General features: G+C 43.1%; 1 protein-coding gene across 1 annotated transcript in view; it reads left to right on the forward strand.

Annotated features, from left to right (window-relative positions):
* lama1 (laminin, alpha 1) overlaps nt 1-27,145 on the forward strand; it is a 290,652-nt gene that overhangs the window by 156,682 nt on the left and 106,825 nt on the right. Inside the window, exons 20-28 of the mRNA XM_043687534.1 lie at nt 1,294-1,400; nt 5,343-5,523; nt 7,136-7,272; nt 11,059-11,295; nt 12,615-12,758; nt 14,464-14,643; nt 16,922-17,107; nt 23,724-23,851; nt 26,985-27,105. Coding sequence (XP_043543469.1) covers nt 1,294-1,400; nt 5,343-5,523; nt 7,136-7,272; nt 11,059-11,295; nt 12,615-12,758; nt 14,464-14,643; nt 16,922-17,107; nt 23,724-23,851; nt 26,985-27,105 — 1,421 coding nt within the window. The remainder of the gene's footprint in view (nt 1-1,293; nt 1,401-5,342; nt 5,524-7,135; nt 7,273-11,058; nt 11,296-12,614; nt 12,759-14,463; nt 14,644-16,921; nt 17,108-23,723; nt 23,852-26,984; nt 27,106-27,145) is intronic.

Genomic DNA, 27,145 nt, shown 5'->3' on the forward strand with positions numbered 1-27,145 from the left:
GAATTCCCTTTCTTTGGATCCACTGGCAACATTATTTACCCAGTCCACCTGCATATTGAAGTCTCCCATGATCAATGTAACCTTGCCTTTCTGACATGCCTTCTCTATTTCCCGGTACATGTTGTGCCCCTGGTCCTGACCACTGTTAGGAGGTCTGTACATAACTCCCACTATGGTTTTTTTGCCTTTGTGGTTCCTCAATTCCACCCACACAGACTCCACATCATCCGACGCTATGTCGTTCAGCACCATAGATTTAAGATTAAATGGGTGTTACACAACCTCATTTAATGATCCACACCATTAGAACCTCAGTGTACCAAAGTTCAAGACTAAACCAGGGTGGGAGCTATAAATCTGAAATAGAAACCTAACCAAGGTCATAGTCTAAGGGTATGGGGTGGGCCATGTCAGACTGAGATGAGGAGAATTTCCTTCTCACCCAGGGAGTGGAATTCTCTACCACAGAAAGTGATTGAGATCAAAACATTGAATATTTTCAAAAAGGAGATTTTGCTAAAGGGATTAAAGAGTGAGGGAAAAAGTGGGAATTTGGTGCTGAGTTGGGTGATCATATCATTTGGTGGAGCACACATGAAGGGCTGAGTGGAATTCTCCTGTTTTCTGTGTTTCTATGGTGCTGGAGAAACTCAGCAGATCTGGCAGCATTTGTGAAGAGAGAGAGAAAAACAGAGTTAATACTTCAAATGTTGCTTTTAATTTTGATTATTCTTGACGAGAATCCGTTTGTCAGTAAGATGTATTAAATGCTTGAAAGCTCTGATATCCTTCCTTACTCAGCGAATGTCTATTTGTCCTCATCGCCTTGGGCGGGGGGGGGGGGGAAACAATACCTCTGGCCAGTCACATTGTTATCAGTGGGAATCTGTGGAAAAGAAGTGGAATAAAAGGACAGCCGGCATGCTCACCAGATTTGAAGATTGAAAGATAAACCATTGTACGGCTCTAATCGAAATGCTAACAACCCAATTTCAGACTCTTTCAAGGAGCTCAGCGTTTTGTGTGAGGAGTAATGGCAATTTGACAACTATTTTGTCAAAGTCTGTTGACTGAACAGAAAACCAGCTGCCTGTTAGCCTGATCTGTTTGCCGGGATTTATCGGTATAAAACTAGATTTGACAATTTGCAAGAACAAAACTACACAGTTTCTCAACTCAAATGGCCTGTTGATGTCTAGTGCCACCTACAGGCAAAGAAAGTAAGCTGCATGAAGCTCTTTCCTCTGGGTCAGTACCAGGTTTGTTCATATCTTTTAACCCTTTGTGTTTCAGCTTGTGACTGCAATGTGAATGGTTCCTACGGTGAGGCATGTGACCCCAAGACCGGCCATTGCCAGTGCAAATCCAATGTTCTGGGGCAGAAGTGTGACCACTGTTTGGTATGTACTTACAGTTCCTGTGCACTGTTTAAACAACCAGTCACACTGAACCTTGTGTCCCAATACAACACACAGAATAAGAAATGAGATTTGATGATGAAATCACCAAAGAATTACCTCAATATTTATCATAATACCCTCAGTAGTTGATAGGAGACAGCAAGTTTCTTGCTGTGTGATCATTTAGCTTTACCTGATGGCACAGTGCAAGTTTAAATTCACAAGCAAGTTTTCAATATAGGATAATATCTGTATTACTTAAATAAAAGCCAGATGCCCAAACCTTTACATCACAACAAAAGAATCTAATTCACAGCCTGAAGCAACTGCTGAACCACATTAACACTGCCCTGAGATTTGGATTTTTTTTCAATTTAATTTCTAATCGTGGCACTGATCTGATTCAGTAATGAGACATTTTGACTTGTCTTCAGACAGCTTAAGTAAGGCTCATCAGACACGGTTGTAAGGCTTTTATTCATCTGAAGTATTCAAATACAGAGAAAACAGAGGGATGCTATGGCTGTAATCTTATTGAGGAGTTTAGATGTGATCATTCTGAAAGCCATGCTCAGCATCTAATTGGCTCTTTTCCAAGCTTCGTAATACCTGGTTATCATTTTGACACGTCCAGTGCTCTCTAACATTGTTCAGCAGGGAGATGACATTTTTATTTTTGCTTTTTCTCCCTCTTTTAAAAATTGTTTTTGACATTTCCAGATGGCCAGAAATAATTGAGAGTGAAGGATTGCTATCTGTTGTATAATTATTTTGCCTTTATTGAATAGTAATTATGTCATGACTAAGGGAGAGTGGCTGACATTGTATTGAAGTGCCTAATCCTCTTGATCACCTCAAACACGGGATGGAAATGCTGTATCGTGGACTGATGAGACAGTTACATTTGGGGAATTTTCCACAAAGTGGAATCCCGGAGCTGATCTTTCTCTTTGAAATGCATTTTGGGAGTGGGGGTCATTGCATGGCTCACAAACTGTACTCCTGACTAATGCATCCATTGCCCAGGCCTTTGCCCACCATTTCCCACAGGTTTTGGATTTGTAGTGCAGCTTCGAGCTGGGAAGCGTTGGGAAGGTCTGGCCTGACTTCAGTGACAACTGCATGGCTCTGAATAATGTTTAGAGGCCCCATTGACATCACCACTTTCTAATCTCACTTTCCACCTACCCAGTCACCCATTCCACCGTGCTGCTCCATTATGGCCCCTTCATGTAGCCTCCACGGTCAGTCACCCAGTATGCACACTGTACAGTCTTCACATTCAATACAATATCAGTGGAGAATATCTTATATTTCTTAGAGGAAAAAGATAAACCTCTCTCAATTTAACAAAAGCTAGAAAGCAAAGCTCAGCAACTAATTCACTTATTCTCATCCTCAATAATATCTGGTAATCATTCTCATACATCATTGCTTTTTTAATTGTGTACAGTAGTGAGATGGTGTCTTATTGGGAAAAGAATGCATTCAACCATGTGATGAAAACCTTAATATTTCTGGTCCTGTTATTCTGTACACTAATGGTAAGGTCCTGGGGAGTGTTGCTGAACAAAGAGACCTTAGAGCTTTCAGCTATAGGGAGAGGTTCATAGCTCCTTGAAAGTGGAGTCGCAGATAGATAGGATGGTGAAGAAGGCGTTTGGTATGCTTTCCTTTATTGGTCAGAGTATTGAGTACAGGAGTTGGGAGGTCATGTTGTGGCTGTACAGGACATTGGTTAGGCCACTTTTGGAATACTGCGTGCAAATCTGGTCTCCTTCCTATCGGAAAGATGTTGTGAATCTTGAAAAGGTTCAGAAAAGATTTACAAGGCTGTTGGATGGTTGGAGGATTTCAGCTATAGGGAGAGGTTGAATAGGCTAGGGCTGTTTTCCCTGGAACGTCAGAGGTTGAGGGTTGACCTTATAGAAGTTTAGAAAATCATGAGGGGCATGGATAGGATTAATAGACAAAGTCTCTTCCCTAGGGTGGAAGAGTCCAGAACTAGAGGTTTAGGGTGAAAGGGGAAAGATATAAAAGAGACCTAAGGGGCAATTTTATCATGCAGAGGGTGGAATGTGTATGGAATGAGCTGCCAGAGGAAGCAGTGGAGGCTGGTACAATTGCAACATTTAAGAGGCATTTGGATGGGTATATGAATAGGAAGGGTTTGGAGGGATATGGGCCAGGTGCTGGCAGGTGGGACTAGATTGGATTGGGATATCTGGTCGGCATGGACGGGTTGGACCAAAGGGTCTGTTTCTGTGCTGTACATCTCGATGACTCTATGTTAGCAAATACATCAAAGACACTGTAAATTCAGCTGAATGGAACATGTACTATCCTGTAAACAGTTAGTACTTGACAGTCAGCCAGTCATTAATGATAGTAACCTCTCTCAAAGCAAAAGAGTAATCTCTCAGATGGAAAAAACGTAAAGTGCTTATTTTAACTTGTTAAAAAACGAATACCTGTCAATAGCTGGATAGATGATCATGAGTTACAAACACCTTGTCGGAACTTAGAGCACTTTAATGTAGAGCAACATGACCGGCTGTTCCCAGAAATGCCATTATACAAAGTTTTGGATGGTAAGGAAATCAAGGAAGTGATAAAAAGGGTGATTGAAGATTTTAAATATGAAGATGAATATTTTTAATTTTGACGCATTGATAGCATTGCCACAGTATGTAGTGAAGACAAGATTGATCAGGAAGGCAAGAGTGAGGATTGCAGATGCTGGAAACCAGAGTTTAGATTAGAGTGGTGCTGGAAAAGCACAGCAGGTCAGGCAGCATCTGAGGAGCAGGAAAATCGATCTTTCGGGCAAAAGCCTTTCTTCAGGAATGTTCCTGCTCTTTGGATGCTGCCTGGCCTGCTGTGCTTTTCCAGCACCACTCTAATCTAAAGATTGATCAGTAAGTCATACTTTGTTCAGGTTGAGATACAGAAGTGAGAGCTGCCGTTGATAGAGTGTAGAGAATGAGACACTGGGTGGGGAAGGCATTGCAATAGTCAAGTCTACAGCTTGCAAAGATACAGAGGTACTAGTGTTGGATTGGGGTGGATAAGGTCAGAAGTCATATGACAGCAGGTTATTGTTCAATAGGTTTATTTGAAATCACATGTTTTCAGAATGCTGCTCCTTTGTCAGGTGGAGTTTGGTGTCATGTCACTTCTGGCCATGGCTTGCAAAGGCATAGATGATGGTTCCTCCTGGAAATGGATAAAGGCAGGGCTGGAGTTAGATGCTGGTGTACAAGTGGAACAAAACATCTAAGTTAGCAGCCTTCCTCAACTCAAGGTATGAGTTTGTGGTTGATGGGGAAAGGGAGCTGGAATAGATGATGTGGATCTGTTGTTTGTGGGAGAGTACTTTCAGTCTTCCAAAAAACAGACAAATATTTGAAGCAGAGGAAGATTCCAGTAGAGAGGAGTAAAGAGATGTGTTTTAAATTATTCCCATCAGTACTGACACAGCTATTGGAGTAGTCTTCTGTTGTGCAGTAACATTCTGTGGATTTGTGAATATTATTCATTGGTTTCAACTGTTTTATGTAACCACTAAGCATGTTCTTGGTGTTTATTATTGTTTCCTGCGTATCACTTAGTTATGTTAAAATGACATTATGTGGGTTACAATGTTAATGTACCAAAGATTTTCTTTCTCGTCTCAATTTATCTGAATTTCCCGGAGTGTACTTTTCAGAACAAAAGAAGTTCCCTGAATTTTGTGAAGCCCAAAATAAAATCTATTGGAAAATTGTGTTTTTATATCAACCACAATGATGTATAGCTTTAGTGACCTGGCTAACCTGGCTAATGCTTGCCACTCTAAACTTGCTGACTCGTTTGCCTAAACTGCATATTTTAAGGGAATTGTTCAGATTTGCTTTAGCCGCTGCACTGATGCCTAACCAAAGCTTTTACTGTGCCTAACAGCATGGGTATTTTGGCTTGAGCACTGGACTGGGCTGTGTTCCCTGCAACTGCAGCCAATTTGGCTCACTCTCTGAGGACTGTAGCGATGATGGGCTCTGTCGCTGTGTGCCAGGGGTGAGTGGAGAGAAGTGTGACCGCTGCGCACATGGCTTTTATGGATTCCAGGATGGTGGCTGCACACGTAAGTCTTTATCCTCCTTTCACAACTACTGTCTGCAAAGCAATGCTTTGAGACCGACTTTTAGAGGAGTAGCTGCTATTTTGCATCATTAAACTGAAAACAAAAGCCACCGTGAGGTTGTAAACATATGACAGCATAGAGTAGCAGCCACTGAATAGACTCTGAAAGTAAGTGCCCATCAAATCCACGGGGTTGTGGGAATGTGTAATTCCAATCTGCAAGACAGGATAGATTCTCGCAGAAAGGAGAGTCAGATAATTGAAAGCCAATTGATCGAATTTTCTTGTCTTCTTTAAAATGTTGTCCTTCTCTGTTACTGAAGTGCATTTCCATAGCAGCTGGTTTCACTCTAGTATCCCGCAGTGGTTTATCTCTCAGAGCATGGGGTCCATCATACTGTTGTACCCTAGAGTGCATCCTTGCCTGACATTTAAATGCAAGAGCCAACCAATAATGCTACAGGAGAGTGACCAGGAACTCGCACACCGTCTGACCTCGGGTCAAAGGAACATTGAACCTTCCCTAATGCCACGCAGCCTTGGGTTTAGTGCTGGCTGTCTTTCAGTTGTCAGTCTGAGTCGGAATGTTGTGGCTTGAACTGCAGGACTTGAGCACAGAAATCGAGTAACTCCAATAACTCTGATAACTCCAGTGCAGTACCACGGCAGTGTCACACAGGCAGAGAGCCTATCTTTCAAAGGGGGCATTAAACCATCTGCCCTCTTGACTGAACATTAACCATCCCATGATGCTATTCTGAAGTAGAGTGTAGGAATGATCCTTGTCAAAATGTATCCAACATCACTAAGACTGTCTGGTCTTTATCATGTTGCTGTTTGTGGGAGTTTAGTGGGCACTAACTGGCTGCAGTTTTCCTACATCACAGCAGTACTATTGTTTTGCCTACAAAGCGCTTTGAGCCCCCCAGTAACTGTGAAAGATGCTTTTTATAAATGCTGGTGTTTCTCTTTCGGGATTTAAACTCGCTAGTCCTGAAACCTGGAAGGTCCATTGCAACGGCAGTTGAATAAAACCAAGAAATGCAGATGCTGGAAATCTGAAGCAAAACCTGAAATTGCTGGAGAAACACAGCTGGTCTGGCAGTATCCGTGGAGAGAAAGCAGAGTTAATATTTTAGGTCCAGTGACCCTCTGTTTTGATGAGTTGAAACATTGTCCACAGATGCTGCCAAACCTGCTGAGTTTCTCCAAGAGTTTGGTTTATTTTCTCTCAACACGTAACCCCCTGAAACTAGCTGCACAGTATTATTGTACAAACGCTTAGCATGTTATATCAAATTTCTCTATATTAACAGAGACATTAAATCATTTTAAATTGAGCTGGTTAATAGCTTTTCAAATAAAGACGCTACTGCCATATTGCAATATGAGACAAAATTTGATTTGCACACATTAAAAATTCATACAATAATATCGTACAGCTTAATTTATAGCCTAATAGGGCTGAATATTGTTACATTGGATAGTAATATTCACTGGAAAATAAGTGGTCACTCAGAATTTTGTGCTGATTGTTAAAGTATAATATGTTTAATGAATATTTTTGATAATGGCAGAGTGGAACAAAGTCTCAATGTGTGTTATTCCTGCAGCTTGTGACTGTGCCCACACTCGGAATAACTGTGCAGAGGATTCAGGCCAGTGCATCTGCCCAGCACACACTTATGGAGACAAATGTGAACACTGTGAAACCAACTACTGGGGTCATGACCCTGAAAGTGGGTGCAAGGTATAGTAAGCAGCTCCACTTACAACTCTCATGATTCTTTTTTCATCAGTACCACCCTTATGATCAAATCTGATCTAGTAGCTGTTATCAAATATTACTCCCCTCAGGCACAAGTGAGCAATTAAATGAAACAGTCGATTTAGAATCAATTGTAGGTACCTCTAACTGCTCAGATTGAAGAAGCCAATGATGATTCAAAGCTAGACTGCAACCATCATGTTTACATTGACAACAATTTCACACATGGCAGACTTCCATTTGCCCCATTTAACTTCCTCTTTGACAGCCTAAATGCTGACGATATGCTGTATTGAGCATTGCGCCACTTTCAGCAGCGTTATGAGCCAAAGTTAGTTTAATGTGAAAATGCCAAGATCTTTGTGAACCCTTGTGGACTTATTGCTGTTAAATAGGTGAGAGTTTGAGACAGAGATAGGCAACAGATCAGACCATGTGTTAGAACCACATTTCACACAGTTACCCTCCATAATGGCAACAAGGATCTTAGTTTATTATGAGGCCTTGATTTTTCTTTTAAAGCACGCCCCACTAAGTGAAGCAGGCTATTGTATCCATCAACAATAGAACTGGAACACTGCAAATAATGTCGCATGAAGACTGCCAATGCTGTTTCATTTACGCTGGTTAGATTGCTTTGAAATAGGCCCAAACAGTTTCATAAATTGATGGGCAGCACGGTGGTTAGCACTGGTGCATCACAGCGCCAGGGATCCAGGTTCGATTCCAGCCTTGGATAACTGTCTGTGTGGTGTTTGCACGTTCTCCGTGTCTGCGTGGGTTTCCTCCGGGTGCTCCAGTTTCCTCCCACAATCCAAAAATGTGCAGGTTAGGTGGATTAGCCATGAGAAATTGCCTGTAGCGTGCAGGCTAGGTGGGTTAGTTGTGGGAATTGCAGGGTTACAGGCATAGCGTAGGGGAATGGGTCTGGGTGGGATGCTCTTTGGAGGGTTGGTGTGGACTCAATGGGCTGAATGGTCTGCTTCTACACTAGGATTCTATGACTGCCAAAACTTTAAAAAAAAATCATGATGTAGTAAGACAAGAATTACTGAACTGCAAGTTAAAGCAATTTAAGTTGCTTACTTTTTCTCACAAGAAGTCTATCTGTTCCACAGTAATTATCACAACAGAAATATTACTTACACCTCTTAAGAAATATTTTCCTCTGTAGAATAAAAGGTCAGCTGAAATATGAAAAGTTTTTGAACAAAAGGAAAACACACAGTCCAAATTGGATCAAAGGATGACGATCAGAAATCAAGAGCTTTTTGACTGGGAATTCTGCCAATATCACTTGTATCAAATGAGAAATTTGCCTTTAATTAGCAGATATTCCCAAGAGTTATGTAGCTGCTCCTCAATAAAAATAAAGCAAACAAATGTACGCTATAAGAATATAATGAAAGCACATTTGTCACCATTATCTCAATTGATAGGAACTAGAGGAAGCTATTTCCTACTTGAGCCTATCCTGTGGGTGATATGCCACTTAACTCCATATACCCACTTCTGCCCCATATCCCCTTAATCTTGTTGGTTATCAACAGTCTATCAATCTGAGTATTACATTTGACAACTGAATGAATACAGCTCATCACTTACGGAATAAAGTTCCATACTGAAAGGTCTCTCTGTAATTTTGTTGACTATGCCCCCAGTCTAAGACTTCCAAACTTAGAACCAAAATAGCTTCTCTCAATCTATTCTATCTGTTTCCCTTAAGGTCTTGAGAAATTCAAGCAAATCACTTTTGAATCTTACAGAATCCACCCCTTCCTGGCAGATTAACTCTTGGTGTCGCAAGTCCACCCCCAACACCAGCAAACTGTGAAGGGTGATTTTTATAGGAAGGGGGTCTTTGTCACCCCAAAGATGATTCTGCTGTCAGTATGTCACTGGAGAGTGAGGGCAGCAGGTATGGGTCGGAGCAACAGGATACTGGACCATATTCTGGGACTAGCAATAGGTGAGGGGAAAGATGGTTATTAAATGTCGTTGGTGTTCACTTTCTTTGTCCAAACGTTCACTTCCTGCATTCAATAAAACTCTTACATCACTGCCTGTTTCAGGCAGCTGGTCAGTTTCAGAGAGCACCAGACTGGAAGAATATGGATACAAAAATGACGGAGGGATGGAAACAAAGAACAATCGTCTGTGGATATTCTTTGGGCAGAGGAGTATTTAGAGTGGGGTTCCCCAGGGGTCGATATTTGCTTTTCATGGTGGATATTAATTGATCAGATTTTGGTGAGCAGTGGACAACTTCCAAGTTTGCTGATGACCTCAAAACTTGGGAAACATTTTAAACTGTGAGGTGATCAGTGTAAAAGGACATTGACAAGTTGGTGGAGTGGGCAGAGAGGTGGCTTGATGAAATTCAACGCAGAGAAGTGTGAAATGACACATTTTTTTAGAAAGAACTTGGGGAGACAGTGTAAAACAGGCACTATCTTAAAGGGTGTGCAGGAGCAGAGGGATCTGATTGTGTCTGTCCACAAGTCTCTGAAAGTAGCAGGATAGGTCGAGCAGGCAGTAAGTATACAGTATAAGACTCGAAGCTGTATTTAGAGGGATATGGAGTACAGGGACAGGATGGTTATGTTAAAGCAAAAACAGTGCTGGACAAACACAGCATGCCTGGTAGCATCTGTGGGGAGATAATGTTTTGAGTTCAGAACTAACAAAGAACAGAGGCCAATTCTGAAATGTTCAGTTATTTTGCCTTGACAGATGCTCCCAGATGTTCAACAGCATTTAATGTTTTTTTTTGTTTCCAATTTCCAGCATCCACAGTTCTTTGTGTTTTTTTTTAAGGCTGTGCTGAAGTTGTATAAGGTCTCATCCGGAGGGCTGTGTACACTGAGTTCTGAGTGTCACACTCTCGGGATAATTGGAGAGAGTGTGGGAGAGGTTTATGAGGAGGTTTCCAGGGATGAGAACCTTCAGTTTTGAGGAAAGGTCAGACAGGTCATGAATCTTTTACTTGACAAAGGAGAAAGCTAACAGGAGACTCGATGGATGTTTCAAAACAATGAGGTGGCTGGACAGGATAAATAGGGAAAAACTGTTCTCTCTCATTAAAGATCAAGAGCAAGAGGGCACAGCTACAAGGTAATTTCAAAACGAGCAGATGTGATATGAGAAAAGATTCCTTCACACAAGTGCATTATCCAGGTTTGGAAGGCGCTGCCTAGAAGTGATGGAGGCAGGCTCAGTTGAAGAGGACTTTAGATGATTATATAAATAGAAACAAGATCCAATGTTCTGCTGAAAAAGCAAGGGATTCACACTAAGTCATAGCGCTCATTCAGAGAGCTGGTGCAGAAACAAGGGGCCAATCAGCCTCCTCCTGCACTGTTACAATCCTGTGATTCTGTAATGGCTTCCTGCTCCCATGAAAGTCTCAGGCAGTCCAAACTCCCTCATGACCTCCATACAGTCAATCAAGGAGGTGGAAAAGATTTCCACCAACCCCCTCAGCTCTTCCTGTCTCCCAGCCGCCTGCCTCGCCACAGTTCTGTCCTGATTCAGGATGGGAAAACCTGAAGAAGGGCTTATTCCCGAAACGTCGACTCTCGTGCTGCCTGGCCTGCTGTGTTTTTCCAGCACCACATTTTTCAACTCTGGGAAAACCTAATCCCAGGTACCATCTCTGTAATTCGGCTCTGCACCCTTCCCAAGGCCAGTACGTAACTAAGGTGTGGTATCCAAAACTGCTCCCAGAACTCCAAATACTTATATCTGTTCATTTTAATTTTTGCACAGTTTTGTAACTGCAGTGTAGTCGGTTCTGTTGGTCTTCAGTGTGACAGAGTGAGCGGTCAGTGCTCTTGCAAAGAAGAGTTCGGTGGAGAAAAATGCAGCAAGTGCACCGTTGGCCATCGAGGCTACCCACAATGCACTGCTTGCAAGTGCAATCTCAGTGGTACCAGACCTGAAAAATGTGACCTGACCAAAGGAGTGTGCAGCTGTGAGGAACACACTGGGCTTTGTCCCTGTAAGGTACATCATCATTTACTTCACTGGATCCTTGGGAATTGTTAACTTGCTTCTCTTTCTATCACGCCTTGTTTCACATTACTATTTTTCTCATGTTCATTTGCATTCATGTGTTGTTGTCAAGAGTGGCAGCCAGTAGCTTGTCTCCATTTAAGATGATCTGTTTTATATATTTAGCCCTCTCCTCCTCCTCTGCAGGGTGGGTGCAGAATAAGTTGACTTCTGATTTTTATTTTCCCTCATCAATGGAGAACTGTGTAAGATGCTGAGCTGAGACGGTTATTGGTGAGGATTTGAATTATCCCACCTTCCTGTATATCCATGTAAAATCGGAGGCTTTGAGAACAAGTTTTTAGGCTAAATGTCCGGGGGTACGAGTAATGCTTTTGACTGGTTGAAATCTCCACTGGGTTCCTGGAAATGTTGGTGGAAGGGGTTGCTGGCCATGGTGCTGAATGAGCAGGAAGTGGTTGTCACAAGTTATTTATTTTCAATATTTAAACAACCAAAGAGCTCATTGTGAAAAAGACTCAGTAGACCATTCCCACCAACTCTGCTCCCAAACCTAGCAGAAGAATTAACGAAACGTAGCATTTTGGGGACAGAGGTCCAGGGTCGACTATAACACAAGATTGTCTGTTACTTGAGTATCTGAAGTACTCCTTGAAAGTGAAGGAGTCAATGCTCTGCCATTTAAAGTCCCAAATTGTGCTTTGCTGGTTCAGATGTGAGGGTCTGCTCTTCCTGACACAAGGATGTGCCAACTGGCAAGATTAGGAAGTCAGCAATTTGATACATTTAAAAAGTGTGACTGAGGTTGGATCTTATTGAAAAGCCAGTTGATGCCTTTTAAAAGTGCTTCTTAAATCACCAGTTTCAGAGGAGCTTTCCAAAGTAATGACACTGCTAATGTAGTCTAATTGCTTCATTTGGATAATCTCTTTCCTGCTTCCTTACTGAAAATCATGCCTCATCACACCATCACCAAATGAGCCTTAAGATTTATTTATCATTCGGTTCAGAAACAGGCCATTCAGCCCTGTTGACATTTATGCTCCCCTCCTCCTTCATTTTACACTGTCAGACCACCTCTGCTGACTGTGTCTTCCACTTACAACTGGCATTTTTAAAATATTTGGGCTTTTACTCAGGTTTTTTTCAATCCTCAATGTTAATCCTAATCTAGATTTGTTGATTTAGTTGACAGGGTGTGGAAACTAAGTTTGCAATGATGCTTTATTAAAAGAAAAAGTCCCTTTCTTCTGTCATGATGTAATCCTGAGTATTGCTGCAAAATGTGAAACCATGTACCCTCCTTTCAGGACAGTGTTTCTGGTGTTCATTGCGATGAATGCAGACCTGGATCGTTTGCTCTCAGTCTCCAGCACCCGGGGGGGTGCAGCCGTTGTTACTGTTCTGGAGTGTCAAATTCCTGCTCCGAGCTCCAAGGACTGGTCAGGATTCCAGTAAGAAAACCTTCATAACTTACATTGTACTGGGCTGTCTTTAGTTGTATCTCTCACTGAATGAGAAAAGCATGTTATATTTTATAATATAATTATGAATAAATAAAAATTAAACATTAGCATTAAATACGTAGTAATTATTGAATAATCAAACAATGAAATAAGTCATTATATTAGTACATTTTATTCCTATAAATAATCTAAACATATTAATTGTGAAATGCTACATATTCAGTGGGGTTCAGTTGATGACCTGGTAATACAAAGTCATTGGAGTCTTGGTGTTGTGTAGCACTGTGGTCATATTACAAGAGTACTAGGCTGGAAGGTCAGGCGAATATTCATAAAGGATACTATCATGGGGACTGGAAGAACTTAAATTCAATTAAATTGAAATAATAAAACTGCATAAAATGCTAGATTCATTAATAATGTCTGTGAAATCTTTTGAATTGTGATCAAAGTTCATCCGATTTGGGAATGTCTTTGAGGGCAGGAAATCTGCCAACGATAGGGCATGGGGATTTAGTGGTTAGGAGACCCAGGTTCAGTTCCATCCTTGGGCGACTGGCTGTGTGGAGCTTGCTCATTCTCCCCACGTCTGCATGGGTTTCGTCCCACAGTCCAAAGATGCCAGGTCAGGTGGATTCGCCATGCCAAATTGCCCATGGTATCCAGCAATATGCAGGCTAGGTGGGTTACCCATAGGAAATGTGGGGTTACAAGGATAGTGTAGGGGGTTTGCGTCTGGGTGGGATGCTCTTTGGAGGGTCAGCGTGGATCCGATGGGGCCAAATGGCCTACTTTCGGTCTGTACACAGTCCAAAGATGCCAGGTCAGGTGGATTCGCCATGCCAAATTGCCCATGGTATCCAGCAATATGCAGGCTAGGTGGGTTACCCATAGGAAATGTGGGGTTACAAGGACAGTGTAGGGGATGTGCGTCTGGGTGGGATGCTTTTTGGAGGGTCAGCGTGGATCCGATGGGGCCAAATGGCCTACTTCCAGTCTGTATAGATTCTATAACCTTACCTGGTGTGCCCTGCATGTGACCCCAGATCTACAGCAACTCTCCCCTGTCCTCTGAAATGGCAGAGCAAGCCAGTCAGTTGTATCAAGCTGCTGCAAAAAAGTAAATATTGTAGGTGCACCCAGACTAGCGTTTCCATGAAGCAGCTATCCATTGCTGCCTTGTGGGTTGTTGGGGATTGGCAATAAATGCCAGTCTTGATCTCATTTCAATAAAAAACTTTTAAAAATCCCAATGTTTGTGAAGCTGTGAAACAGATTCTTATCATTCAGGGTAAATATGGATAACAAACCAGTGAGCTGTATTGATCATTTCTTGGCCATGAAATGTAAATGATACTTTTCAAGAATAATTCTGCAGCTTGTATTTACAGATATAAATTGTTTGTATTTTTAGCAAGGAATAGTTTAGTTTTTGAAAAGTTCGCTAAATTTTTATATTGCTGCTAATAGTTTAGTGGAATAAGATGCTGCAAAGTCAGATTAACCATGACATTGTGAATCAAATGATTGATGCTTCAATATGGAGAATATAATTTAGATTGAAGTGAGTAAGTCTGGTTCATCACTTTTGTTGTAGCTGCAGATGACACATGAAAAATGCGTTGATGACTAGCAGGGCTGGTAATGAGTTGCGCTCAGTGTTGGATAACAGTATTATTTCGTATCTGTGTAGCTGACCCTGACACCTGACCAGCTGAGAATGCGTGTTGTCACCCAAGGCAACCTGACTGGTACCAGAGAGGGGGTCTTCGCTCAGCCCCCAGAGACGTTGCTGGATGCTGCACTAGTACAGAGGCATCTGCAAACAGAGCCGTACTATTGGTCACTACCTGCCCAGTTCACAGGCACTAAGGTGAGAGAAACGGGTGCAAACAAACCACAGCACTGAACAACACTGGGCATTACGTTTCTGAAATCTACTGTACGAATAAAGTCAGTGAATTAATGAAACACATAGGAAATAATAACAAGACTCCTATTTTATACATTTACAGATATTTTATACATCTACCTTTAGGACATATCAGCAGAAACACGCTTTTCAATCCTTTCAGCATGTTTTGCCATTCAATACTATGATGGCTGACCATTGACATCAATGTCTTTCTTCCACGTTATCCCCATATTCTTTGACATAATTGACATTTAGAAATCAATCAATCTCTGCTATAAACATACTGAATCACTGACCTTCCATTGTATTTTTTTATTAATTCTGGAAGAAATGCTATAAAGTTAACAAACTGACTTTGACGCCTCTCCCGTCCTCTCTCTCAGGGTCAGAGGGTCAGAGCTCTGACACTGGGAGCTATACATTGGTATCATCAATATCTATGGAGCAGGCTGACAGAGCAGATTACACGGCTATGAACAGACAGGTGACATTCAGTATGTTTCCCATAAAGAGGAATAAACTGTTAATTTGGAAGTTGGGGGGGATATGGCTTCTTTTGGAGCATCCTTTCCAGCAGGTTTCTCTCGTGGACATTTACTGTTCATTCAGATTGATGTAAAATACAAAGTTGTTACAGTTTGATGGGTTATTTTGCGAAGAGAAATCTAGCCCTGAGCAGAGCCGTAATCTCAAACAACACAATTACAAAAATAAACAATGAAAAATAACCCATCTTGTTTTTGTAATTCTAGAAGAGGCATTATTTTTGAGTGTTCTCCTGCTTGTTTCGGAAAATAATGGCAATGATTGGAAGAGTTTGCAGGCTGCCCCTGCCATTACTGTCTTTATGCCAGCTGGAAATTCTACCCAGTGAATAGGATAGTAATGGGCACCATCACCAAAACAGAAAAGTTCTTGAAATGTTGGTTGAATGTAGAGCTGTGGGTGAAAAGGAGATCTACTTTACTGACTGTCATCTCAGAGACCTATACAAGCCCCGAGCAGGGTCTTTCCCAAGCCCCTATACAAGCCCCTTTCCCAAAACCCAGCTCACACCCTCAACGATCCTGCTCCCTCTCATTCCCCCAGCTCACTCCCAATGACACTGCTCCCTCTCATTCCCCCAGCTCACTCCCAATGACACTGCTCCCTGTCATTCCCCCAACTCACTCCAATGATCCCGCTCCCTGTCATTCCCCCAACTCACTCCCAATGATCCCGCTCCCTGTCATTCCCCCAACTCACTCCCAATGATCCCGCTCCCTGTCATTCCCCCAACTCACTCCCAATGATCCCGCTCCCTGTCATTCCCCCAACTCACTCCCAATGATCCCGCTCCCTGTCATTCCCCCAACTCACTCCCAATGATCCCGCTCCCTGTCATTCCCCCAACTCACTCCCAATGATCCCGCTCCCTGTCATTCCCCCAACTCACTCCCAATGATCCCGCTCCCTGTCATTCCCCCAACTCACTCCCAATGATCCCGCTCCCTGTCATTCCCCCAACTCACTCCCAATGATCCCGCTCCCTGTCATTCCCCCAACTCACTCCCAATGATCCCGCTCCCTGTCATTCCCCCAACTCACTCCCAATGATCCCGCTCCCTGTCATTCCCCCAGCTCACTCCCAATGATTCCATTCCATGTCATTCCCCAACTCATTCCCAATGATCCTGCTCCCTGTCATCCCCCAGCTCAGTCCCCACCGCTCCCCAGTTGCTTCACACGTCCCCACCCTGACTCCTATTTTACTCTTCATGTTGCTCATTGGCAAAAATCCACCGGGCTCCATTGATTAATTGAGCTGGTATTTGTTGGCTGTTGTGGTGACAGAGTGTTTTTCTCTTTGACCATCCTTCTGTGTGAAGGTGTGATTCTCAGAACAGGTGTGTGGTATATGTGTGTGTGTCTTGTGTGTGTGGTCTGTGTGGTTTATATGTGTCTGTCTGTGTGTGTGGTGTGTCTGTGTGTATGGTGTGTTTGTTTGTGTGGTGTATGTGCGTGCCTTTCAACGATGTGTCTGTTGTGTATAGTGGTCAGGAATGATCCATTGTCCTCAAGGGTCAGACACATCTCTGTCTGTTAGAGAGTGATACTGAATTATATGGAGCTTGGGGGCCATCATAAGGTAAGGTCAGGAGGAACCCCTCAATGAATTACCGCAGTGATTGTGATTACAAACATTACAAGCTTCAATCTTGCGTGACCTTGAAATGTTCTGATCCTTTCTCAACAGCTGTTGGCCTATGGAGGGAAACTGAGATATGTGGTTGCATTTTATGCCTTGGAAGACTCTGGAAGCTTAAACCTGGAGCCCCAGATCCTACTGAAAGGATACCACAACAGCAAAATGGTAATTTACAGGAACATGCCAACTCCTGCAAATGGAGAACAAATCAGGCACATGATAGACCTGACTGAGGTGAGTCTGGTTCCAACACAGTTGTCGGAATTTCTTTTCCCATCACCATTGCTTGTGTTATTATTTAATAGGAGAAAATTAAGATGCCTTTTAACACCTGAGTCTTTTAGAATCTATCTACATGTTGCTTACTTTAATATTGTGAGCATTATACTGTAAACATTCCCTTTGGATTTCACAGCACAGAAGGAGCGCATTACTGTGTGTGACATAGTCAGGGCTGAAGTAGCACTGGTTATGGACTCTAGATAGTCACACCATTGACTTCAGTGAAGCTCAATGTCAGTCTGGTCTTGTATTAGGTGACTGATACAGTTCTGTCTGTTTGACGCTCCTGCCCATCTCTGATCTAATCCCCTTTATGCCCTATGTCGGCTCTTTGTTTATCATTTTTACGGCGTTAATCTAATACCAATTCAAAATGGATCCCTATTTCCCAGAAATCAGGAACCGTGGATGCTGGAATAAACTCAGCAGATTGGGCAGCTTCTTTGCACACAGAGACGGCTACTCCCTCTGTCTCACCTGCCAAGCTTTTTTCCAGAATGTTCTGTTTCAGTTTCTCTGAAGTCTGAATCTTCTGCCACTTCAAACCTTTATCCAATTTTCCCTGAGAGACACAGTGGTCTTTGTCTCAAACATTCAGTGTAGTAAGGTATCCCATATTTGTCTGTAAAGGAATTTCTCCCAAGTTCCCACTGAGTTTTCCTGCTGACCTTCACCAGTCCTACTCAAGGGGAATGCTTTAGTAATGTTCTATAATTGGTGGTAATTTCTATAGGACCAAAATCCTCATTTCAATTCAATTTTTTTTCCACCTGATTTGCTAATATGCAAATTTTTTTTATTGGAATTGAAATTCAATTAAAACATCTTTTGCCTGACTGGCTAATGTGCCCATCTCAACATTGTGATACAAAATTTAATTGAAGTCTGGCTCTATGCAAATTTCTTAGAAAGGTGAGCCTGTCCAATAGCTCAAAATGCCTGAAAGTTGCCTGTCAGTTTTCTCTGTCTCTGTCTCAACAAGTAAAACATTCAAGGCATAAGGAACATCCAAAAATATTTCAGAAATGAAATTCTGAAGTGTTTTGAATGCTGATGCCTGATCTCAATGTTAGTTCAGGTGTGTAGTCCATTCTAAGCCACTGTGTACTATTTTCAAACTGTTTCGATTCATTTTCAAGCCAAATTTGACCTGTTCTGATCACCCTACCCCATTGTACAACTTTCATGCCCATACCCAAAACCCACCCACCCCAGCCGAACTCAGTCCCTTCCCACAAATCTCCCCACGCCTTTGCTCCCACTCCTTCTGGGAATCCTTTCAGACTAGTTTGTTTCCACGCTTACTTTGTAAAATTGAAGTCCCGGTAAAAAGCTTGGACAATTGGAATTCGGGCCTGAAGGTTCACATAACAGTAATAGCATTTGGTGCAGGAATTGGCCCTGACTAATGGGTCAAGGGATGATTAATATATTGAGCCAACAGTAAATTACTGGTGTTTATGGTCCTCAGCACAAGTGACCCTAAAGTGGATATGGACTGCACCACTAATGGAGCAGTTGAAATCGGAAACATTCAAGACACCAGAATTAAATGGCGCAGAGTTCACAAAATGTCGAGCAGGAAGGGACTACAGAGCCGGGGAAGGGTGAGGTCAAGGAGGAATTTGCAAACAAGGATAAACATTGTAAAATTTGGTGTGAGTTTTGATTAGATTCCCTGCAGTATAGAAACAGGCCCTTCGGCCAACATGTCCACAATAACCCTCCGAAGAGTAACCCACCCAGATCCATTTCCCTCCGATTGATGCACCTAACGCCATGGCCAATTCGCCTGACCTGCACATCTTTGGAATGTGGGAGGAAACCGGAACACCAGAGGAAACCCACGCAGACACGGGGAGGATGTGCAAACTCCACACAGATGGCTGCCCGAGGCTGGAATTGAACCTGGCACCCTGGTGCTGTGAGGCAGCAGTGCTAACTATTGAGCCATCATGCTGCCCATTAGGCAGGTTGGCTGCAGGTTTACTTCAGTTAGCTGCCTTTGTGATGTGGCCGTCTAGAGTAGGCTATTTGCTGGAACCAGTTCAAAAAGGCAGCAGATACAACAGCATTGGAACAAGTTCTTACATAAACAATTCTGAATTTTGACAAAATGCAAATACATTCCCAATCCATCACAGCCAATGCAAATAATTTCTTGGCGCTATCAATTTTTCTTAAGATATCTGTTAATCTGTACCACCGTGGGCGGCACGGTGGCACAGTGGTTAGCACTGTTGCCTCACAGCGCCAGAGACCCGGGTTCAATTCCCGCCTCAGGCGACTGTCTGTGTGGAGTTTGCACGTTCTCCCCGTGTCTGCGTGGGTTTCCTCCGGGTGCTCCGGTTTCCTCCCACAGTCCAAAGATGTGCAGGTAAGGTGAATTGGCCATGCTAAATTGCCCGTAGTGTTAGGTAAGGGGTATGGGTGGGTTGCACTTCGGCGGTTCGGTGTGGACTTGTTGGGCCGAAGGGCCTGTTTCCACATTGTAATGTAATGTTATCTAATCTAATCTTAAGAATTCACTCTCAATGCCAGCAAGTCACAAAACCCTCCTGTAGTCTGCAGAAACTCTGACCCTTCACTTCAGTTCCATAGATTCCCTGTTCACAGCCCACTATTCCCAATGCTCAGGATTACTGAACTGATTAATGTTTCTATATTCAAGGTATTCACCTCAGAAAAATTACATTTATCGAGTGCTTAACGTAAGGTTAAAAAGTAAAGATCAGTTACAGCAATAAAGGGTCATAAATTAATAAACAAGGCCATTGGTTTATACTTTTCCTAAAAATCTGAATGAAGGTGTGGTATTTGAGCTTCAAGTATACCAGAAAGCCTTGTAGTCAGAATATAATTTAGCATATTCAATTGTTGTAGATGAATGACCCTGATTGTACATTTAACATTGGATAAGATCACTGTCATTTTAAAATGGTATATCCTCAAACTCACTGCAATGTTTACAGTTTGGAAAGTAAGTTCTTTTGTGAGTTTTCGTTTTTAGTAATACTTACACATGCTTACCTTGTTTCGTTCTTGCCTGTTGCATTTGTTTAGCTCAACAAGTACAATTAAGCCTAAAAAAATGAAAGCACTAGGTGAATATGGTGAAACGGGTTGGTTGGGATATCTGGTCGGCATGGATGGGTTAGACCGAAGGGTCTGTTTCCGTGCTGTACATCTCTATGACTCTGTGAATACAATGGTCAATTTCAGGTTCACTTGGCATATGGAAGACAAATGCAGTCTTCGAATTCATTTCGAGAGGGCTAGAATACAACAGCAGTGATGTACTGCTGAGGCTGTATAAGGCTCTGGTCAGACTGCATTTGGAATATTGTGAGCAGTTTTGGACCCTGTATCAAAGGAAGCTGCTGGCATTGGAGGGGGTCCAGAAGAGGTTACAAGAACAATCCTGAGGATGAAGGGCTTGTTCTATGAGGAGCGGTTGAGAACTCTGAATCTATACTCCATATGAACTAACTTCCCAGAGGCCGATATCCCATCACCAAGTCACCCTTTATTTACATGTACATAGTACTTGGCACTGTATGGCTTCCTCAGAGCCAGCTCTCTGACACTCCTGTTTCTATCGCTCAGCCAGGAATCCCTGATTGGACCAGTTTCACAGCCCCAATCAAGGAACTTAAACTCTGTGAAGTCCATCAGGCTGACCTTGTTACAATCACTACAGCCAGAGCTTAGAAGGATGAGGGAGGGATCTGGTTGAAACTTACAGGTAACTGGGATGCCTGGATAGAAGATGTTTCCATTAGTAGGAGGGACTAGAACCCGAGGGCACATTTCTGGAGTGAAGGCATGGCCCTTTAGGACTGAGATGAGGAGAAATTTCTTCAGCCAGGAGATGGTAAACCTGTGGCACGCGTTGTCACAAAAGGCTGTGGAGACCAAGTCATTGAGTGTATTTAAGATGAGGATAGATAGGTTCTTCATTAGTAAGGGGAGCCAGGGTTATGGAGAGAAGGCAGGAGAGTGGGTTGGAAAAACCTATCAGCCATGATTGAATGGTGGGCGGCACGGAGGCACAGTGGTTAGCAGCCTCACAGCGCCAGAGACCCGGGTTCAATTCCCGCCTCAGGCAACTGACTGTGTGGAGTTTGCATGTTCTCCCCGTGTCTGCGCGGATTTCCTCCGTGTGCTCTGGTTTCCTCCCACAGTCCAAAGATGTGCAGGTCAGGTGAATTGGCCATGTTAAATTGCCCGTAATGTTAGGTAAAGGGGTAAATGTAGGGGTATGGGTGGGTTGCGCTTCGGCGGGGCGGTGTGGACCTGTTGGGCCGAAGGGCCTGTTTCCACACTGTAAGTAATCTAATCTAATCTAATCTAATTTGATGGGCTGAATAGCCTAATTCTACTGCTATCCCTTATGGTCTCTACATTTGGACCTGCCACATTCTCTGTGATTGGGATTGTTAATTGTGCGACCAATCAGTGCCTAGTCCAGTCCGTTAGACCTTTGGATTTTCCAAACAATGAAATACCCATGTGGCTTTGATGTTTTTCATTGCTTGCACTTTCTCTTAAACAAAATAAGATTGCTCTTGCACATTTGGATACCTTCAGAAGAACAACGTCTGTTAATTTGTCACTTTCACTTTATTTTCTACAAAGACTTTGCCCACAGTTTCAAAGTTATGCACTGAAAAAATGGCGTCCATAGCATACAAATGGATTGTATCCATTTATGTCCATACTGCAGAGAATCTCAGCGTACGTTGGTGGCTGCATTCTCTGCTTTGACATGTTACAGTCACTCTGTGGGAAAAAAACTGACATTTACGTCCACAGATTAATGAGCATGGAACAGCTTGGCTCCTTTCCTGTGGTTTATCATTGCATTAAATGTTGCATTCTTTCCTTTATTCAAGGGAGTATTTGAGTCGCATCGAATATTTTAGATGGAGCAAAATTAATGGCCGTAATATGGATTTAAGATGTCAAAAAAAAATGTGCAATATGAAATTTAATTGCTGCAAGAAAAATTTTGTAAATGTTGCAAGTGTTGGTCTGTGAATACTTGCTTCAATACTCTATTAAATACAGACTATGAGGAGTGTAACTACTGGGTGTAATAAAGTCAATGGATCCAGTTTGTCAAACATTGATCGTTAAAGCAAGAGTTTTCAAATTATCACTTTATTTCATTGACGTTGCCGGAGAATGTTCTCTCCTCACAGTGCCATTTGATTGCCTTTTTTGTCACATCATCCCCAAAATAGAGTAAATACTTCATGGAAATGTGACATTGTTTGTGATATAGTAGTTTTTAGTATAGTTTTTCTAGTCCCGAATGGCTGAATTCTGCTTGGATTTAATCCAAGCCTGTCAGTACTTGCCCTGATGCTACATGTAGTGGGAAGCGATAGGGTTTGATCGTGTTGTGGAGAAGAGTCACTGGAGCCAAAACGTTAACTCTGCTTTCTCTCCACAGACCCTGCCAGCCCGGCTGAGTTTTTCCAGCAATTTCTGTTTGTGTTTCTGATTTCCAGCATCTGCCATTCTTTCGATTGTTTTGATCTTAGTCTGTGTTGAGTCATCTGCTATGTCAGAGAGGGCAATACATGTGGAAGTGGAGCAGAAAACCTTTTCTGGGTCACTCTTAACTCTATTGAAATGAGCAATGTGTTTATTTACAGGACGTGATGGGAGTAGGGAGGTGCAGAAGTGGCCATCTACATTTCCCGCTGCTGCGGAAAGGCAGCCAATATCATCAAAGACTCCTCCCACTCCGGTTATAAACTCTTCTAACCCCTTCCGTCAGGCAGACAATACGAAAGCCTAAACATAAGTACCAACAGATTCAAGAACAGCTTCTTCTCCGCTGTTATTAGAATCCTGAATGGACCTCTCCAATTCAAATTTAAAGTTGATCTTACTTTTCATGCACCTTCTTTGCTGCTGCAACAATGTATTCCTCGCTCTGTTCAATCACCCTGCAATCTTCATCGATATGACCTGCATGCATTGCAGGCAAAACAAAACTTCTCACTGTATTTAGATACATGTGACAATAATAAATCAAATTAAGTTGTTTCCCTCAGCAGACTAGCCTGCACTATCCAGTTTCAGAGAGAGAGGATAGGGTTAGAGACAGGACTGGAGTATTGCAGAAGCTTCCATTATAAACCTAACGAGTAGACTGAACCACCCCTACCCCACCCCCACTCCCCCAATGGCGGAAAGGAAATCCATGGAGTGTAGCAGCCCTTCTGTTTTGCAGTTTTCTGGCCTGTGCTGGAAATAAGAATCGCCCCTAAACCTGTTACACTCAATTTTAAGAGAGTTGCGAGGGGAGGAAATGTTTAAAAGAAAGGTGTTACATGTTACTTTTTATGAATGTTGCTGTATTTAAATGCAGTCGTAAACTTCGTCCTTTGTCGAGGAATTGATGTTCTAACCAGAGCAACCTTCTAAAGAAAAGTCAACGTCCCTAGAATCGAACTCTTCCCCCAGCAATTGCTGGGGTGAGCTCTGGCTGTTATTTGCTCTCTTTCTGTTAAACGGTGTTTGATGTTCTGTAATTCCCTTTGTATTTTGAAAGCATGAATGGAAGTATTTCAATTCAGTATCTGACCAACCCGTCACCCGCCCTGACTTCATGTCAGTCCTCAGCAACGTTGAATATTTCCTGATTAAAGCTTCCTATGGCACTGGACTCCAGCAAAGCAGGTAAGCAATGTTATGATGTGACACTGAATTCAAGCATAAATAAACCTACAGGGCTTTGGACACAGGGCTGTAGGGGTCACAGATCAAAGGGCCAACACGATCCTCCAGAAGACATTTCCCATCATTCTCCTCGCCACCTAGACCTCTCTGCTATATTACTATGAGACGGTCAAGGCCTAATGAACCCTTATGTGGGTAATTGATGACTGCTTAAGGGCCATTTCCCACCCAGTCTCAATTTTGAGGCGAGTCGGAGGAGTTCAAACCCAGAAGATGATCCAGGTCAAGCTTTGAGGATCTGAAAGAGACTGGGACTTCTCCATCAATGGCTACCTTTTAACCATTAGGTGCCCTTCACAGGCTGTCCCTTTTGGCAGCTCCCTCTCACCCGGCCTCTCTGTCATCACCCGCAAACTTGCTCTGCTCAAACTGCTGGGTTTCACCTCCCTTCTCCCCCTCCAGCCTGAGATTCGTGCTACTCACAATGGGACCCTGGGGATGGCTAGAGAGCCTCAGAGTGGCTGGCCAGAAGGTCCCCAGGGTGGCAGGTGATCTCAAGTGAGTGGCCAAATCCCCACCTTCTGCCAGTTAACAGACCTCTGTTGGTGGGGATACATTTACCCCCCAAGGCAATGGACTTCAGTGTAAAATTATAGATACTGTCACTAGTGAACAAAAACACAAATTGCTGTGTTTGTGGCTTTAGAACGTATGAGTTCCAGCGCCTCAGTCCCATCGAATTCCATGGTCTATGGCCGAGGGAAACTCCGGAAGAGATTTTCGCGGAGGCCACCTCTGGAAGGCCCTTTCCATTTATGGATTCTGGGCATGCTCAGTGAGGGCCATCGGGAACACGCCATTGGAGCAGCCAAGTGGGCCCTGACCCTACTGGGCACTGCCATTGTAGAAGACTCAGTTCATTGTTACCATCGCATCCATAAAAAATAGCTCGTTTTACCAGAATCATACAGAAAGGTCTGGAGATCAAAATTGCAGGACGTGAGTGAATAGTTACAATTCAGAAAGCTCGCATTTATATAAGAAATACCTTGCTCATTGGCTGTGTTGGCAATGTAATTCGTCAATGTATGAGTTCCAGCGCCTCAATCCCATCGAATTCCATGGTCTATGGCAGAGGGAAACTCCGGAAGAGATTTTCGCGGAGGCCACCTCTGGAAGGCCCTTTCCATTTATAGATTCTGGGCATGCTCAGTGAGGGCCAACGGGAACACACCATTGGAGCAGCCAAGTGGGCCCTGACCCTACTGGGCACTGCCATTGTAGAAGACTCCGTTCATTGTTACCATCGCATCCATAAAAAAAAGCTCGTTTTACCAGAATCATACAGAAAGGTCTGGAGATCAAAATTGCAGGACGTGAGTGAATAGTTACAATTCAGAAAGCTCGCATTTATATAAGAAATACCTTGCTCATTGGCTGTGTTGGCAATGTAATTCGTCTCAAGGCTAATGGCTATTTCGGCTGATCAAACGTTTGGCCTGAGAAGACCCTAATGGTTTGTAACAAGTGAGTCGACCAAACCGTGCTGCAGGAACATTTTACAAATTCCAAAGTGTAATCGCAAATACTCAGCAAGTCACTCCGTTTCTTGGCGGCGCAACATCGAGGGCCGAAGGGCCTGTACTGTGTTGTAATGTTCTATGTTCTATATGTTCTCATTAAGGATGCCTACTCAGGAAGAGCTGTTGGAACAAGGTCCTGACAATGCTAATCACTTTGCCCTTAACGTCACAGTGCGCATGCTGTAAAGTATTTTTGTATCTCAGTATCCCGAGGATTATTGTTTGTAAAATGTGTCCTTTTTCTATTCTTTCATGGGATGTGGGTGTCACTGGCTGGACAAGCATTTGTTATCCATCCCTAATTGCCCTTCAGAAGGTGTTAGAGAGTTGCATTCTTGAATCGCTGCTGTCCTTGATGTCTAGGTATACCTATAGTGAGGTTAGGAAGGGAGTTCTAGGATATTGGCCTAGCGCCAGTAGAAGAATCATTATATAGTTCCAAGTCAGGATGATCCTTGGCTGGGAGTGAAAACTGAAGGTGTTGGTGTTCCCTGGTTTGAAGGTTTGGAAAGGGCTTTTGGTGGAGCTTTGATGAGTTGTTGCAGTGTGCTTTTGTAGATTATACACACCGTTGTCACTGTGCATCAATGGTTCAGGGTGAGTCTGATTCCTGGAGCGGGGGACTGGAAGAATGTATTGCTCAGGCTCTCATTTCAGGGGGGAGTCACACCACCATTTTGTTATTTTGAGGTCTCCAACTTCATTACAATATAGGGGGTCAGTTAGCTCAATTAACTGGATAGCTAGATTGTGATGCAGAGTAATGCCTACAGTGTGGGTTCAATTCCCACGCTGGCTGAGGTGACCAGGAAGGACTCCTTCTCAAACACTCCCCTCACCTGAGGTGCAGTGACCCTCCGGTTAAACCACCACCAGTCACCTCTCTCTCTAATGAGAGCATGGTCCTCTGGCACATTGTGAGTTTACCTTCCCTTACAATAAAGCAGGGGAGCTGTGAGTCATAAACAGGTAACTCACTGGGGTAAAAACAATGACTGCAGATGCTGGAAACCAGATTCTGGATCAGTGGTGCTGAAAGAGCACAGCAGTTCAGGCAGCATCCAAGGAGCTCCGAAATTGAGGTTTCGGGCAAAAGCCCTTATTCCTGATGAAGGGCTTTTGCCCGAAACGTCGATTTTGAAGCTCCTTGGATGCTGCCAGGTAGCTCACTGGACCCAGGCATCATGATTAGGTTGGGGACTTGCCATCAGCAAGCTGCAGAGGGAGATTCATTTGTGAGATTAGACCATGAGGAAGTGGGTGAGAGTGACCCAGATTCCTTCTGTCGGACCCATTCTGACTCCTGTTCATATCAGGCACCACCTTCACAAGGGGCAGCTAGGGATGGGTAACAAATGGTGTCCCAGCTCTGGAAGAATGTTTAAAAAAAACACAAATAGTGCAGCAGCAAAGTGTTGAATGGTTCTTATTTACTATGTTAGAGAAAGGAGGTGAATATCATATTCGATAAACAAAAGAAAATAACCACCTGTTTGCTTCTTGTATTAAAGAAGTCTGTTCACATTGTATACCTGTGCTCACCTTGTCAGGATTTCTAATATCTCCATGGAGATTGCGATAGAGGATGATGGAACTCATGCATTGAGAGATCGTGCACGTCAGATTGAGATCTGTGACTGCCCCCCTGGAAACGCAGGCCTCTCCTGCCAGGTATTTATGAGCTGGGTGATAAATTCTAACCTGTGTTTTC

The sequence above is a fragment of the Chiloscyllium plagiosum genome, chromosome 4 (assembly GCF_004010195.1).
Source record: "Chiloscyllium plagiosum isolate BGI_BamShark_2017 chromosome 4, ASM401019v2, whole genome shotgun sequence".
NCBI lineage: Eukaryota > Metazoa > Chordata > Chondrichthyes > Orectolobiformes > Hemiscylliidae > Chiloscyllium > Chiloscyllium plagiosum.